General features: G+C 41.4%; 1 protein-coding gene across 1 annotated transcript; it reads right to left on the bottom strand.

Annotated features, from left to right (window-relative positions):
- Positions 1-3,869: 3,869 nt before the first annotated feature.
- Positions 3,870-16,346, bottom strand: atp6v1g1 (ATPase H+ transporting V1 subunit G1). Its single transcript, XM_014128235.2, has 3 exons — positions 16,056-16,346; positions 5,476-5,576; positions 3,870-4,634 (listed from the first exon to the last, which is right to left on the bottom strand). The coding sequence occupies exons 1-3, from the start codon at positions 16,135-16,137 to the stop codon at positions 4,461-4,463; spliced, it is 357 nt and encodes a 118-aa protein (XP_013983710.1). The 5' UTR covers positions 16,138-16,346; the 3' UTR covers positions 3,870-4,460.
- Between the last annotated feature and the right edge of the window lie 86 nt (positions 16,347-16,432).

The raw sequence follows: 16,432 nt of genomic DNA, 5'->3' as shown, positions 1-16,432 counted from the left end.
GTATTTCGTATTATTCTGTATGTAAATCCGAGACACTCCATTTAGGATGATATGTTACGTTTCATATGGCATGTATTAATTTGTAGAACTCCATCACCCATTTCGTATGATATATTACCAATTTGCTAAACGTACAATATTTTACGAATTTGCATAACATAATATGTAACGAATTTGCAAAACATATGATATGTTACTAATTCTAGCTGGCTGGCTAACGTTAGGGGAAGGGTTAACTAACATAATAAATAGTTGCAAAGTAGGTAAGTGGTTGAAAAGCTGCTAATTAGCTAAAAAGCTTAAATTGTCCAGAGAGATACGAATTTACAATCTTTGGGTTGCTATTCATTTGCATTGTACACCCATTCAGAACAACCAATCTACTTTCGTTTTGCCTCAAGTAACCATCTGTTTTATGTAACCATATTAAACACAATATATAATGCTATTTTAGAATTCCGGATTTACTTTTACTATGTTACATCTAGAGACCAGGCTGCTTCACTCCACATTTTAAATTACCTAATTTTAACAAATATATATGATGAGAATAATTTCAAGTACCAATATTAGTACCGCTGGCCTACTGCGTTCTTAAACCAGAAGCATAACATTGTGAGACTTCCGGGAATGCCTGCGACACAGACCAAGCAGACAGACCAGGCCTAGGATTGAGAAGTAAATGTGCGCGTTTGAGTGGTAAACCGACTGTAGACGTAAGTCAACGAGTAAAGTCAGGGAGGTACATATTTATGCACTGACAGTTTGCTGTCTGACAACTTCTGTTTTTTTCTAGGAAATGTTAAATGGCAGACATGGAATTCGCCTTTGTTATTGCCGATGAAGTGGATGCCATCGAAATTCCACTTCTCCTACACGAAGCTGAACATGAACAACACGGTCCAAGACATGCATATCTTAATAAGGAAATTACATACCAGCCCAAACTCTTTCTAACATTCACAAGACTTGTTTTGTATGTTTGTGATGGTTTTCTCAAAATATAACCAGGTAGTAGTGAGTGCATAGGCTACTAGAATGAGAGGTGTTTTTGCAGCATATGGGATTTGCCGCATATGGGTTTGCCATTACTTCATGCCCTTGCACCTTCCTCATTATTATTTGTGATTGTGCAACATGGAATTGTAACAGTCCACAAATATTCTTACTGTACGGTAATTGATTGCATGTCAGCATCACTACAGCCGGCAGTAATTTTTAACCTTTATGTAGCTTTTGTCAGTAAACATGTGAAGAACAGAATTTGATTCAATCACATGTACAAAACACTCACTGTACAGAAAAGGATTAGACTATACATGTACATCAGGTCACATAAATTACTGGTTAAACAATATGAAAAGGATTAGACTACATGTACTATACATCAGTTCACATAATTTACTGTGTAAACAATATGCTAAGCAGTCAAATGCACTTGGTATTGACCCCACGACTGGTGTCTGGGGTACTTGCTCATTAAGGGCAGGTTTCCCGGACACAGATTAAGCCCCTAAAATTAAGCCTTTAAAATACCGTGCGGTGGTACAAACAGAAGTACACACACCACTCCAATTAGCTAGGGTTTAGCTAGTTGAAAAGCGAAGCACATGTGCGTCAAGTATGGAAAATGCAGGCTAAACATCCGGCAAAACAAAATGCATATGCATCGACCCCGATTACGTTTCTGTGGCTTAGCTAGCCAACGTTGCCATGATATCACCTACAAGCATTGTTGGAGATTTCTATTGAAGCAGTTTCTTTGATTCTATTTCTATTTGATTTCTGCCTATCTTTATCCTGTACTGTCTTTGTTGGAACTACAAATTGGGCCAACTGGCTCCGGCCAAATGCTGCGCCACAACCACAGACGTTAGTTTCTTCTCCGCAGTTGAGTCTGGATCCGAGTACCCCCCCAAGAATGCAAACACATTCTAACCGTTCTGATTGGTTTGGGCCAGAACACGTGGGTAAAGCAGAGTTTTGAAAATGTGTCATTGGCTTTGATACTCTGATTGGTTAGAGCTGATCCAATCGCTGATGACTTTGTTTTGTACAACACCCCTCTTTTTGACATCACCACAAACGACTTAAATGATGGCAGTCTCACTGACATATGTAACAAATAGAGCAGTAGAAGAATTTAGTTTGAGTCGTCAGGCAAGTTGTAGTGACCTCTGGAGGAACTATTTGGGTACTTGAATAGTTGAGAACAACAGTGGCATGTAAACCTCAGCAGGGGCAGATATTGAGTTTGCCTAGATGTACATAACAAATTGTCTTATAAGTCACAGACATGGCTGCAGTTGTTCTGCTTTCTTTGGTCCGTTCCTGTGTGCCTGGATTGGGCTGCTGAACAATAGCCTGGAGGAAGCAGCCTGATCACTGCATTCACCATTCTATTTCAGTGAACACAGCAATCAAGAGGGGTATCCTACATAGCAAGCTAGATCTACTCAGGATTTTCTAAAGCTAACCAGCTTCAGATTCCAGCTCAGGCTCCCTTTGTACTACGACGGTGGATATTGCTAATCCACCAGGCCACTAACTCTACCAGGCTTGTAACTGCACGTGCATGTCACACGTGGCTAGCCGAACTCCAAGCTATTTTCATTGAGACAGTGGTGAAACATCAATCCATGGGTGATTAAGCGCCACATTTTAATTTGTGCCCAAATCAAAATTAAAGTTCGTTCAAATGCAATGAGGCTATGGTGTGAAATAGGCTTTTAAAAGTGCTGTCTTTATTTTATCGTTAATGCCGCCTTTGCACAAGCACATTTTCCCAATCCTATAGATTTTTTTTATTAAATCATACAAGTGTTACATTGCGTTAAGTTTAAAATGCATTCTGTCATTACTAAATGTGATTAACATTACTATTTAACCAAAAAACATTTGATTAATAAAATGTTTAAATCTATAGTCCTCAAATGAAGGGAATTATGAAAATCTTTGCAAGAGGCAGGGAGTTGTCAAACTTGTGGCTCAGTCATTTAATTCAAGGTAAGTGGAGTTGGTCTATACCTGATTGAGGTTGACATTTAAAATGGTTAAGGATTAAGGTAAAGATGTCCCAAGGATTCTGGATAACACTGACCAAGTGGAGTTAATAAACTAAACTGCTCCGGGGCAGGCTATGAAATTTACCTGGCTAAAAAGGTGAGCCACTTTCGTATTACCGGTTATCACGAGTTGATGAAAATGACCTCGCTAACTCCTCAAACCTGCTTCATAGGCTACCCCTCTGGCTGGTTCCACAAGGTACTTGGAGGGAGAAATCTCACAACCTTTAGCTAATTCTACATTAGCTGTAACCTAGGAAACAAATAGCCCGTAAGGTAGCCTGAGGAAATCTACTGAACAAAAATATAAACACAACATGGAAAGTGTTGGTCCCATGTTCCATGAGCTGAAATAAAAGATGAAGACATAAGGGTGGAAACGTTATCACCTGGGAGCATCAGCAGCATTTTATTTTCCATGAAACAAAAGATCCCAGAAATGTTCCATATGCACAAAAAAAAACGTATTTCTCTCAAATTGTGTGCACAAATCAAATCTGTTTACATCCATTAGTGAGCATCTCCTTTGCCAAGATAATCCATTCACCTGACAGGTGGCATATGAAGCTGAAACAGCATAATCATTGCACCTTGTGCTGGGTACAAAAGGCCACTAAAATCTGCAGTTGTCACAAGTTGGCGAGCATACAATTGGCATGCTGACTGCAGGAATGTCCACCAGAGCTGTTGCCTGAGAATTTAATGTTCATTTCGCCCTCATTTGAGAATTTGGTTGTTGAAATTGTTGTGTTTATATTTTTGTTGAGTATAAATTAAGAAAACCACATATGGTCATTTCAGCAATTGAGATGAAAGTCACCAGAACACTTTATTAAAGTTTCATAATGTCACAATGTCTAAACAGAAGAATGTCCACTATACACACACACACAGGATCTTATATTCATAGCACGAAAACACTTAAAACAAAACAGATTGATTTTCAAAATTGAATTGCTTATTTTTGGGCTAAAATTCTATTAATTAGAATTAGTACTTTATTCATCTCCACAAATAAGTCCATATAAATAGATGTCACACATATACACTAACCATCACAGAAACACATTGATACTAGAAGCCAATAAGACAGAACCACAGAGACATTGCACTGCATCAGACCAAAACAACCTCTGCCTGCTTCGATTAACTAATTGAGTCAATATGCTTTATATTAGACTAGATAAATGTATAGCCTACCTATGTGAATCTTATACCCATCTGATGATTCAATTTCTAGAGAAAATAAGACTTATGAATAGAGCATTCAAGTGAGTAGGCAGAGAAAGGAGTTTGCTCCATGGGTGTAGTAGACTTATCAATGAAGCATGTAAACTGATGGCAGTGCAATGGGAGGGTGTCAGTGCTTCCTTAGTTTAAGGGATGGGGGGGATTCTAACCAGCAAAACGGTAATTGGCATGGATCTCTGGCTTGATGTCACACACCATCTTCAGCAGATTGCCCAGCACCCCTTCGCGGTTCCGCTGGTAGCTAGTCTGGATGCTGCCCATCTTGCCTACCGTCTCTTTGTCCACCTCCACAGCAGAGTTACCATGGGATCCAAGAGCCTAATGGAGAAATTAGTAATTAAGGCCACCTTACAACAAGACAAACCACTTCACAAACATACAGTGAGTATAAAGTAGGGCTGTGGCAGTCATGAAAGTCAACAGGTAACTCAGTCAAATGACTGGCAGTCTAATGTTCATTGACCATAAATTAACACACATTTAGCATCTCCAGGCTTCTATGTATACAAGCTGCTGGTGCGCACATTTGGAACATATCCATTTTAAAACAGTCAAATCCATTTAATATACACGATCACAAAAAATATATATATAATTTGAAACAGGTCTTATAGGCTACACTTAAATCAAAGTTAATTGGTAACTTTAGTTGTGATAGAACAATGTTTTAGAACATATGGGCTGCATGATGCTACTCTGTTGATGATTTGGAAAAAGTTGCAAAAGGGCATGCGCTCTGATCGTTGCGCTTCCCACAGAGAATTGCATGGCTGCTATGCTTGTGTAGCAAGCAAGTCAAGAGATTTCTAATCAATGGAAAATGAGAACGAAAGTACCTGTCAAGACAGGTATTATGTAATCGGATGGGATGATAAATAACTAGCAAGAAGTTAAGTGGTTGCTGTCTCTCTTCCTCTGGTGATCTGAACCTCCTGCGTCTTCCACATTCAAACCTCTTCCCCTGCTCCCTAGTAGCGACAGCTGCTCGCTCTGTGCCTCCTCTCCCTTTCTCCGTAGCTCTGGTTAATAAAGTAGCAAAAACAATTAGCTTATCTGCTGCTTCCCTCACTCTGATCGCTACCAACTACAGTTCCTTGACTAGGAAAGCATATGCCTCGTTTCTCCTTTGCCAATTCAAACCGTCCCCCCAGTGACTCACCGCAGCCTCCTTGGTCTTAAACTCCTTCTCCCTCTGCATACGGTACTGCTCAATCTCTGCCTGGGCTTCCTCCTTGGCCTGCTTCAGCCGACGGTTCTTACCTGATCAAAACAAACAAATCTGCACTTAGGCTTAGTAAGTCAAATGCATTGGAGCAGACACTGAATTCCCAGTCCCATGAAGTCTACCATAACTATGCAGTTGGTTGTGTGCTTCCTGGCAACAGAGGAAGTGGGAAATCCTATTGTTAGGGAAATGAGACCCAACACGGAATCCAAACCGGCTGTGCGCGTGCGCCATCGTGCATACATTTATTTTGTCCCCCTACACCAAACGCGATCACGACACACAGGTTGAAATATCAAAACAAACTCTGAACCAATGACATTAATTTGGGGACAGGTTGAAAAGCATTAAACATTTATGGCAATTTAGCTAGTTAGCTTGCTGTCGCTAGCTAATTTGTCCTGGGATATAAACATTGAGTTGTTATTTTACCTGAAATGCACAAGGTCCTCTACACCGACAATTGATCCACACATAAAACGGCCAAACGAATCGTTTCTAGTCATCTCTCCTCCTTCCAGGCCTTTTCATCTTTGAACTTATATGGTGATCGCATCTAAACTTTCATAGTATTACCAGGACTGGTCAGGTCTGCTCAGTATGTAAGCTGTAGTTGAATACCCATACTACAAGTTCATTTTAGTATACTGCAAACAAACGGTATCCTTTCAGTTGAGCGTCCTACCGCTTCGCCTGTCTACCGGAAGTTGATGCTGTTGCTATGCAATATCTTGCTAGCATAACAAATTACTAGCTAGACATTTTACAACTTCGCATGTGCCAGAGTGCGCTCTGGGTGTTTATAAATTCAGAGCATTGTCAGATTGGCTGTTTGCAAATTTAAGGCGTTTCTCTCTCAGAGCGCACACTGGACGCTCTTGCCGCGGATTAGGGTTGATTCGAGCGTTCTGACCTTACAACAGCAGTCAAGCACCCAAGCTAACGTTGGCTAGCTACTTCCAGGCACAAATGAGAGAACACCTCACTGACTATTTTACTTGCCCTATCAGAGCTGGTTAGGCTGTTATGTTATCCAGAGGGTTGGTGACTAACTGTGCTGCTGGCAACAATTTATTTACGCTTTTTTTGCCAACACCGGCCAAATTCAGCAGGTGTTGAGCGTTTGTAAATTCAGTTATTCTGCGCTCCGGTACAGTCAGACAAGACTGCTCTGACATCAGAGCAGACAGCCAGAGCGAATTTACGAAAGCACCCAAATGTCCATTGAGAACACTCAACTATACAACTTCGCTAAACTAAGAATGACATGAATAATCAAGTCAAACGTTAGGTAGTTAGATCGCATATAGTTCATATACTGGCAAGTTTGTATTAGTAGCCAACTAACGTTAGGTAGCGAGCTAACCCACCGCCACATACTGCTGTAATGATATGCTATGTGGTTCGTACGGATAGTGTAGCTAACAAATTGTCAGCCAACATAATGTGTAAGGTACCTTATTTGAAAAGTCATTACATTGCTCAACATTTGTCATAATTAGTTAAAGCAATGAATTGGTATCCGCTCTCGGACATCGGCTGCATATTTTACGCCATTTTCTTCAAATCTGAAAATGATGCGAAGCCATGCCCATTTTCTGACGAATTGCATTAAGGACCCTAAAAGCACAGAAAGAGTGTGCAAACACCATGCTCTACCAACTGAGCCACAGGGAAGGCCATTAACAACAAATCAATACAAAAAGTACATGGAAAACATAATATACTGCTCAAAAAAATAAAGGGAACACTTAAACAACACATCCTAGATCTGAATGAAATAAATAATCTTATTAAATACTTTTTTCTTTACATAGTTGAATGTGCCGACAACAAAATCACACAAAAATAATCAATGGAAATCCAATTCATCAACCCATGGAGGTCTGGATTTGGAGTCACACTCAAAATTAAAGTGGAAAACCACACTACAGGCTGATCCAACTTTGATGTAATGTCCTTAAAACAAGTCAAAATGAGGCTCAGTAGTGTGTGTGGCCTCCACGTGCCTGTATGACCTCCCTACAACGCCTGGGCATGCGCCTGATGAGGTGGCGGATGGTCTCCTGAGGGATCTCCTCCCAGACCTGGACTAAAGTATCCGCCAACTCCTGGACAGTCTGGTGCAACGTGGCGTTGGTGGATGGAGCGAGACATGATGTCCCAGATGTGCTCAATTGGATTCAGGTCTGGGGAATGGGCGGGCCAGTCCATAGCATCAATGCCTTCCTCTTGCAGGAACTGCTGACACACTCCAGCCACACGAGGTCTAGCATTGCCTTGCATTAGGAGGAACCCAGGGCCAACCGCACCAGCATATGGTCTCACAAGGGGTCTGAGGATCTCATCTCGGTACCTAATGGCAGTCAGGCTGCCTCTGGCGAGCACATGGAGGGCTGTGCGGCCCCCCAAAGAAATGCCACCCCACACCATGACTGACCCACCGCCAAACTGGTCATGCTGGAGGATGTTGCAGGCAGCAGAAGGTTATCCATGGCGTCTCCAGACTCTGTCACGTCTGTCATGTGCTCAGTGTGAACCTGCTTTCATCTGTGAAGAGCACAGGGCGCCAGTGGCGAATTTGCCAATCTTGGTGTTCTCTGGCAAATGCCAAACGTCGTGCACAGTGTTGGGCTGTAAGCACAACCCCCACCTGTGGACGTCGGGCCCTCATACCACCCTCATGGAGTCTGTTTCTGACCGTTTGAGCAGACACATGCACATTTGTGGCCTGCTGGAGGTCATTTTGCAGGGCTCTGGCAGTGCTCCTCCTTGCACAAAGGCAGAGGTAGCGGTCCTGCTGCTGGGTTGTTGCCCTCCTACGGCCTCCTCCACGTCTCCTGATGTACTGGCCTGTCTCCTGGTAGCGCCTCCATGCTCTGGACACTACGCTGACAGACACAGCAAACCTTCATGCCACAGCTCGCATTGATGTGCCATCCTGGATGAGCTGCACTACCTGAGCCACTTGTGTGGGTTGTAGACTCCGTCTCATGCTACCACTAGAGTGAAAGCACCGCCAGCATTCAAAAGTGACCAAAACATCAGCTAGGAAGCATAGGAACTGAGAAGTGGTCTGTGGTCCCCACCTGCAGAACCACTCCTTTATTGGGGGTGTCTTGCTAATTGCCTATAATTTCTACCTGTTGTCTATTCCATTTGCACAACAGCATGTGAAATGTATTGTCAATCAGTGTTGCTTCCTTAGTGGACAGTTTGATTTCACAGAAGTGTGATTGACTTGGAGTTACATTGTGTTGTTTAAGTGTTCCCTGAATCCAATTGAGCACATCTGGGACATCATGTCTCGCTCCATCCACCAACGCCACGTTGCATCACAGACTGTCCAGGAGTTGGCGGATGCTTTAGTCCAGGTCTGGGAGGAGATCCCTCAGGAGACCATCCGCCACCTCATCAGGAGCATGCCCAGGCGTTGTAGGGAGGTCATACAGGCACGTGGAGGCCACACACAATACTGAGCCTCATTCTGACTTGTTTTAAGGACATTACATCAAAGTTGGATCAGCCTGTAGTGTGGTTTTCCACTTTAATTTTGAGTGTGACTCCAAATCCAGACCTCCATGGGTTGATAAATTGGATTTCCATTGATTATTTGTGTGATTTTGTTGTCAGCACATTCAACTATGTAAAGAAAAAAGTACTTAATAAGATTATTTCTTTCATTCAGATCTAGGATGTGTTGTTTAAGGGTTCCCTTTATTTCTTTGAGCAATATATTTCAACAATATGTCCAGCGTATTCCATATAAACTCATCAAAAAAAGAAACGTCCTCTCGCTCTCAACTGTGTTTATTTTCAGCAAACTTAACATGTGTAAATATTTGTATGAACATAACAAGATTCAACTGAGACATAAACTGAACAAGTTCCACAGACATGTGACTAACAGAAATGGAATAATGTGTCCCTGAACAAAGGGGGGTCAAAATCAAAAGTAACAGTCAATACAGCTGGTGGCCACACCAGATACTAAGTACTGCAGTGCATCTCCTCCTCATGCACTGCACCAGATTTGCCAGTTCTTGCTGTGAGATGTTAAGGCACCTGCAAGTTCCCAGACATTTCTGGGGTGAACGGCCCTAGCCCTCACCCTCCAATCTAACAGGTCCCAGACGTGCTCAATGGGATTGAGATCCGGGCTCTTCGCTGGCCATGGCAGAACACTGACATTCTTGTCTTGCAGGAAATCACGCACAGACCGAGCAGTATGGCTGGTGGCATTGTCATGCTGGAGGGTCATGTTATGATGAGCCTGCAGGAAGGGTACCACATGAGGGAGGAGGTGGTCATCCCTGTAACACACAGCGTTGAGATTGGACTGAGCTTGTCATTGCAGGCAATGATGCTGTGACACACCGCCCCAGACCATGACGGACCCTTCACCTCGATCCAGCTCCAGAGTACAGGCCTCGGTGTAAATGCAAATCTGACCATCACCCCTGGTGAGACAAAACCGCGACTCGTCAGTGAAGAGCACTTTTTGCCAGTCCTGTCTGGTCCAGCGACGGTGGGTTTGTGCCCATAAGCGACGTTGTTGCAGGTGATGTCTGGTGAGGACCTGCTGCCTTACAAGCCCTCAGTCCAGACTCTCTCAGCCTATTGCGGACAGTCTGAGCACTGATGGAGGGGATTTTGCGTTCCTAGTGTAACTCGGGCAGTTGTTGTTGCCATCCTGTACCTGTCCCACAGGTGTGATGTTCGGATGTACCGATCGTGTGGAGGTGTTGTTACACGTGGTCTGTCACTGCGAGAACGATCAGCTGTCCGTCCTGTCTCCCTGTAGCGCTGTCTTAGGCGTCTCACAGTACGGACATTGCAATTTATTGCCCTGGCCACATCTGCAGTCCTCATGCCTCCTTGCAGCATGCCTAATACCCTGACTACACCGCTCACGTGCGTGAGCATTGCAAAATCATTTTTGAAATCTATGTTATTCAATAATTGAGTGCGTCTGCTTTGCCAAGGGCTAAAATAGAAGTCCTTTCTATTTCTGACGCAGATCTCACTGCAAGTCCTGCCTCTCCCATCTTATTGGTTTATAGAAGCAGGCACCCACGTGCCATCTCCTCAATGGTTATACCCACGTGGGTGATTGAAAGACGAACTGTGTTGCCGGTTGTCGTGGTAATACTATGAAAGTTTAGATGCCAATCACCATATAAGTTCAAAGATGAAAAAGCCTGGGAGGAGGAGAGATGACTAGTAACGAGTCGGTTGACCGTTTTATGTGTGGATTAATTGTTGGAGTAGAGGACCTTGTGTATTTCAGGTAAAATAACAACCCAATGTTTATATCCCAGGACAAATTAGCAAGCAACAGCAAGGTAGCTAAATAGAACAAGTTAGCTTGTACTTGCTAACTAGCTAAATTGCCATAAATGTTTAATGTTTTTCAACCTGTCCCCAAATTACTGTCATGGTTCAGAGTTTGAGCGCAGCCGGTTTGGGTTCCGTGTAAGGCACGTTAACGCAGATGAGCAGGGACACTGGGCATCTTTTCCTTTTTAGAAAGGCCTCTTTAGTGTCCTAAGTTTTCATAACTGTGTCTTAACCGTTCCACAGGTGCATGTTCATTAATTGTTTATGGTTCATTGAACAAGCATGGTAAACAGTGTTTAAAACCCTTCACAATGAAGATCTGTGAAGTTATTTGGATTTTTACAAATTATCTTTGAAAGACAGGGTCCTGAAAAGGGATATTTCTCTTTTTGCTGAGTTTATAATATCTGTGTGCAGAAAATTATGCTTATGAATTAAGGACCATAACAAGAACACCTGCTGATGGAAAGCAGAGTTTCACTGGAACTTTGTCAATATTAAAATTGCAAACCAACATGACGTTAAGGCCACCAAAAGTAAAGACATGAGGAATAAAGTCCCAGATAGAAGTGGGTCTTCTTAGGAATTGTTTTATCCAATTGATCTTCAGTGTTATTTACGGTAGTAAAGCTCAAAAATCCAGCCCACCATACTCATAAGTGTTCATTACAACAGTTTTCCTAATGTAATGGGTACGGTTTTGCCACAGAAAGTTGAAAAGCATCTGGTCTCGCTATTTGCTTATTTTACCGTCAAGATATAAAGACTAACATGCCGCTCTCTAGAGATATCTTTAAAAGGAAGAGCCCTAATAACCAAGGCTGAAGGTAAGTCCCTCTGTAGCCATTGATTTAGCTTCTGTTTTGTTATATGAGGTTTAAAATTTAGTAAGCCTCTAGACTTCTGATCCTTAGTAATGGGTTAGCATCGTCAGCCAACTGGCTTATAATAATTTCTTTAACAGAAATGGAAATACCTTGTACAGGATTATTATTAAGCATTTGTAAGAAGTTGGGTGATTCATAAAAATAGATACGGTGAGACATAACCTTGCCTAATTCCTCTACTAAACTTAAATCTAGGTGAGGTGCCATGTTTCAGTTTGAGTGTTTACCATTCGTATAGACTATAGTCTTAGCCTTACAGAAGAAAACTTCCCCAAAGCCAAATTTCTCAAGGGAGTGGAAGAGAAACTAATGCTCCACTGTCAAATGCTTTATAAAAACCTAAAAATATGAAGCTATCCTCAGTTATTAGGTCTGAGTAGTCAAGTATGCGTAATACTAGTCTGATATTGTTAGAAATATGTCTGTTCCTCATAAAGCCAGATTGCGTTTCAATGATTGCATCTAGGACTTCTTTATTTTTGCAAGTAGTAAAGCTAATATTTTAATAATGACTATGACAAATTGGACGCCAGCTATCGATGAGCAGCAGTTCTTTTTTAGGCTTAGGTATCAGTGTTATTAACCCCCGATTCATTGTAGGAGGGAGAACATTGTTTTAATACTGTAAAAAGACTTCAAGTAGCTACTTGGTCAGAAAATAAATTGTACAATTCTGCCATAATTCCATCAATATATGGGGATTTACTGTTCTTTAGATGTTTGATAGGCTCGATAATCTCTTCAACTAGGATGGGTTAATCTCACAGTTTAGATTTTATATCACTGATAGAGTGAACATTATTCAGGGAGGCAAAAAACATCTGGATTCCTGACAGTACGTAGAGTTATACAATTTCCTGTAAAAATTGCTACAGTAGTTAGCGATTAATTTTTGGTCATCTGTAATAAATGCTTAAATTATGGATAGTGTTATTTGTAAAGTGACATTTCTCAAGTCTAAAGAAATAGGATGAATTCTGTTCTCCCTCAAGCCATTTTTTCCCTTTATAGATCTAATAAAAGATTTCTTCTGCTTTTTATATATATATAAAAAAACAGTTTATTTTGTAACTCAGTTCCATGTCCTCTTCCCGACAGGCTGGCTGGGGACCTCTGAGAAAAGGGAAGTTAAATGATCACCTTTTCCTCCTCAGCCCTTCTGGTCTTCGCAAGATTACTACCATATTTTCTAAGGTACTTGGCCATTTCAAATTTAAAGAGCTCCCGGTTCTTGTAATAAGATCTCGTCACAAGTTCTTTCCCAAGTGTGAGAGCAGACCTTTAACCTCAAACTTAACTATATCATTATTTAATAAGGAGCTATTTAGCTTCCAGTAGGATGCTCTACCAAGGGTAGTATCAGGGGTAAATATTTTTGACATCAATATAAAAAAATGGCCCTATGGTCTGAGGGGAGTAGTACAAATATTTGTAGCAACACATTCACCATCAATCCATTTCGACAGAAGACAAATCTATTTTGGACTGTAAGGAACCTGTTTTGTTAATCCAAGTGAATGATCTGTCGGCCAGAAACCTCTCTCCATATATCAGTAAGATTAAACTTTCCCATAAAAAGTATTAAACCCAAATTCTGATTGTTTGGCCTACCTGGGGGCCATCTATCAGTTGAATTATCTATAGTAATATTAAAGTCCTCTCAATGATAACAAATTTGGACATTTAGATAACCAATGAAGTTTGTTTCTCTAAAGATTCAAGCAACTCATTCTCATGTTTGGTGTTGTACCCGTAGAAGTTGACAGTAATGAGCATAATGTCATTGTAACTGATTACAAGACAAATAGTGACACAGTCCAAGTGTAGAATATTCCCAAAGGTATTTTTCATTGTAATTACCCCAGCGGAGCGTTCAGAGCCACGAGAAAGCCAAATATCGTTGCCCCACTGTGACTTCCAGAAGTTGGCATCAGCCAAAATTTAGAGACTTCAAAAAAATAAAAATAATAATCTGTTCTAAGTTGTTTAGCAAATAAAAGGCCTTGCACTTCACATTGTTTCGTAACCCCCTAGCATTAAGCGAAACTATAGACAAAGACAAAAAAGTATAAACTGCAGGATGAGTCAAAAACGTAGGAGCAGTGAACATAAGCTTTAAGGAATCGAGATCTGCACCATTTTAGTCAACTTAATGTGACAATAGCTTATACCATAAACGGAGCTAGTTTTTAATCCAGCTCTTGAAATTCAACTCAACAGAAAATTGACCAAACCAAGTGTTCTCTACAATAAGAGAGAATAAAAACCCTCTTTAGTGTAATCACAGACAATTCTGATAAATAAAAAATGTACACCACCGTTCAAAAGTTTGGGGACATTTAGAAATGTCTTTGAAAGAAAAGCAAATTCGTCCATTAAAATAACATCAAATTGATCAGAAACACAGTGAAGACGTTGTTAATGACTATTGTAGCTGGAAACGGCTGTTATTCGTTTTTTTTTTTTTTTTCATGGAATGTCTACACAGGCCCATTATCAGCAACCATCACTCCTGTGTTCCAACGGCACGTTGTGTTAGCTAATCTTAGTTTATCGTTTTAAAAGGCTAATTGATCATTAGAAAACCCTTTTGCAACTATGTTAGCACAGCTGAAAACTGTTGTTCTGATTAAAGAAGCAATAAAAAAACTGGTCTTCTTTAGACTAGTTGAGTAACTGGAGCATCAGCATTTGTGGGTTCAATTACAGGCTCAAAATGGCCAGAAACAAAGAACTTTCTTCTGAAACTCGTCAGTCTATTCTTGTTCTGAGAAATTATGGCTATTCCATGCGAGAAATTGCCAAGAAACTGAAGATCTCGTACAACGCTGTGTACTACTCCCTTCACAGAACAGTGCAGACGGGCTCTAACCAGAATAGAAAGAGTGGGAGGCCCCGGTGCACAACAGGACAAGTACATTAGTGTCTAGTTTGAGAAACAGACGCCTCACAAGTCCTCAACTGGCAGCTTCATTACATAGTACCTGCAAAACACCAGTCTCAACATCAACAGGCAACTCCAGGATGCTGGCCTTCTGGGTACCCATACCAAATCTTTTCAGTCTCCTGAGGGGGAAAAGATTTTGTCGTGCCCTCTTCACGACGGTCTTGGTTTGTTTGGACCATTATAGTTCTTTGGTGATGTGGACACCAAGGAACTTGAAACTCTCGACCCGCTCCACTACAGCCCTGTCGATGTTAATGGTTAACTTGCACATCTATCACTCCTATGTTAAATTGCTAAATTGTAATTATTTCACGACTATGGCCTATTTATTGCCTTACCTCCCTAATCTTACCTCATTTGCACACAGTATATAGACTTGTCTATTGTGTTATTGACTGTTTGTTTATTCCATGTGTAACTCTGTTTGTCACACTGCTTTGCTTTATCTTGGCCAGGTCGCAGTTGTAAATGAGAACTTGTTCTCAACTGGCCTACCTGGTTAAATAAAGGTGAGAAAAAAATGGTCTGTTCACCCTGCCTTTTCCTGTGGTCCACGATCTGGTGTACCAAAATGCAATGACGCTGTCGGTGTGATCGAAGCGTTAGGTCTGACAGGCCTCCTACCAGGTTCTTGAGAGCTAGGCATATGGTAAGTGTGAGATCAGATGAGATCTACGTATCTTCACTAGATGTAGGCTAGGTGTGTTTTTTCCAAGATAATTTACTAAGGGGACAGTATAGGTGAGTTACCCGTACACACCAATTGCTGTCGCTTAATTGCCACCACTATAGAACATTTCACATCTTACTAGCTCAGTTGTGTATGATATGGAACAGCCAGCCAATGCCAATTGTAAAAAAACACAGCACTAGGCCTATTTGGTTGGCATCCATCATGTGCACGACACCCTTGAGCATAGATAGCTACTGTTATTTCTAGTAAAGGTCTAAGTTACTACAGGTGGCAATAATTTGCTAAAAAAACAAACCACAGAGACCTTAACAGTTAGCTAGTTAGGTTAAAAAAATAAAAAATAAATAAACATACCGCTGGTAGCTAACTTAGCTATCCGATGTTGCTAGCTAGTTAGCTTGGATTGAAGCAAGGCTTTGTAGGCCATCTGTACATCGCCACATTCTGCCGTTACCCAATCAATGAATGTATTCCCATCTAATCTGGGGTATATTCGAGTAGTTATTTATTGATAAACTGTTTGTTATGCCATTAGCTAGCTAACGTTACCTTCCAGCAAAATGTTAGCCAATCAATTTAAAGTCAGTTAACTGCAATCGAGCTAGTCTAGTTTACCTAAACCGTTGAATATCAGATTTTAACTTACGTTTACGGGCTTCTGCTACCTTTTCTGCAGCTCGTTTTTCAGCTTGCAGTAGCTGCTGGATACCTTGGGACTGGCTAGCCATTATTCGGTTCGGAGAGAGAGGTCTAGATGGACAAGAAGATGGTGTTCCAGCTGCTGGTCTGTGTTTGCAGAGAAGGTCGGTGAATTTACTGCAGTCAGCTGACAACGCATCATACCTTTGTCATGCTCAAACCACGTGACTGGGAGTGCGGTCGATTTGCCCCCCGGCGTATCCGAGATGCACCCCGCAGCAGCCTGTGACTAAATCTAGCCTTGTCACTAAAACCAATACTATAACCATATACTGACCGTGGTTAAACCCTACCACATACTTGTGAACACCACCTTTTCTTTCC

This window comes from Salmo salar, chromosome ssa11 (genome assembly GCF_905237065.1).
Source record: "Salmo salar chromosome ssa11, Ssal_v3.1, whole genome shotgun sequence".
NCBI lineage: Eukaryota > Metazoa > Chordata > Actinopteri > Salmoniformes > Salmonidae > Salmo > Salmo salar.
This window is presented reverse-complemented; position numbering and strand designations above follow the sequence as displayed.

Bases quoted from the DNA above. Each gene is read 5' to 3' on its own strand.
- atp6v1g1 (XM_014128235.2), bottom strand. From the start codon at position 16,137: ATGGCTAGCCAGTCCCAAGGTATCCAGCAGCTACTGCAAGCTGAAAAA. The intron at 5,577-16,055 runs GTAAGTTAAAAT...TGTTTTGATCAG, and splicing joins GGTAGCAGAAGCCCGTAAAC to GTAAGAACCGTCGGCTGAAG. The intron at 4,635-5,475 runs GTGAGTCACTGG...TTTCTCCATTAG, and splicing joins TTAAGACCAAGGAGGCTGCG to GCTCTTGGATCCCATGGTAA.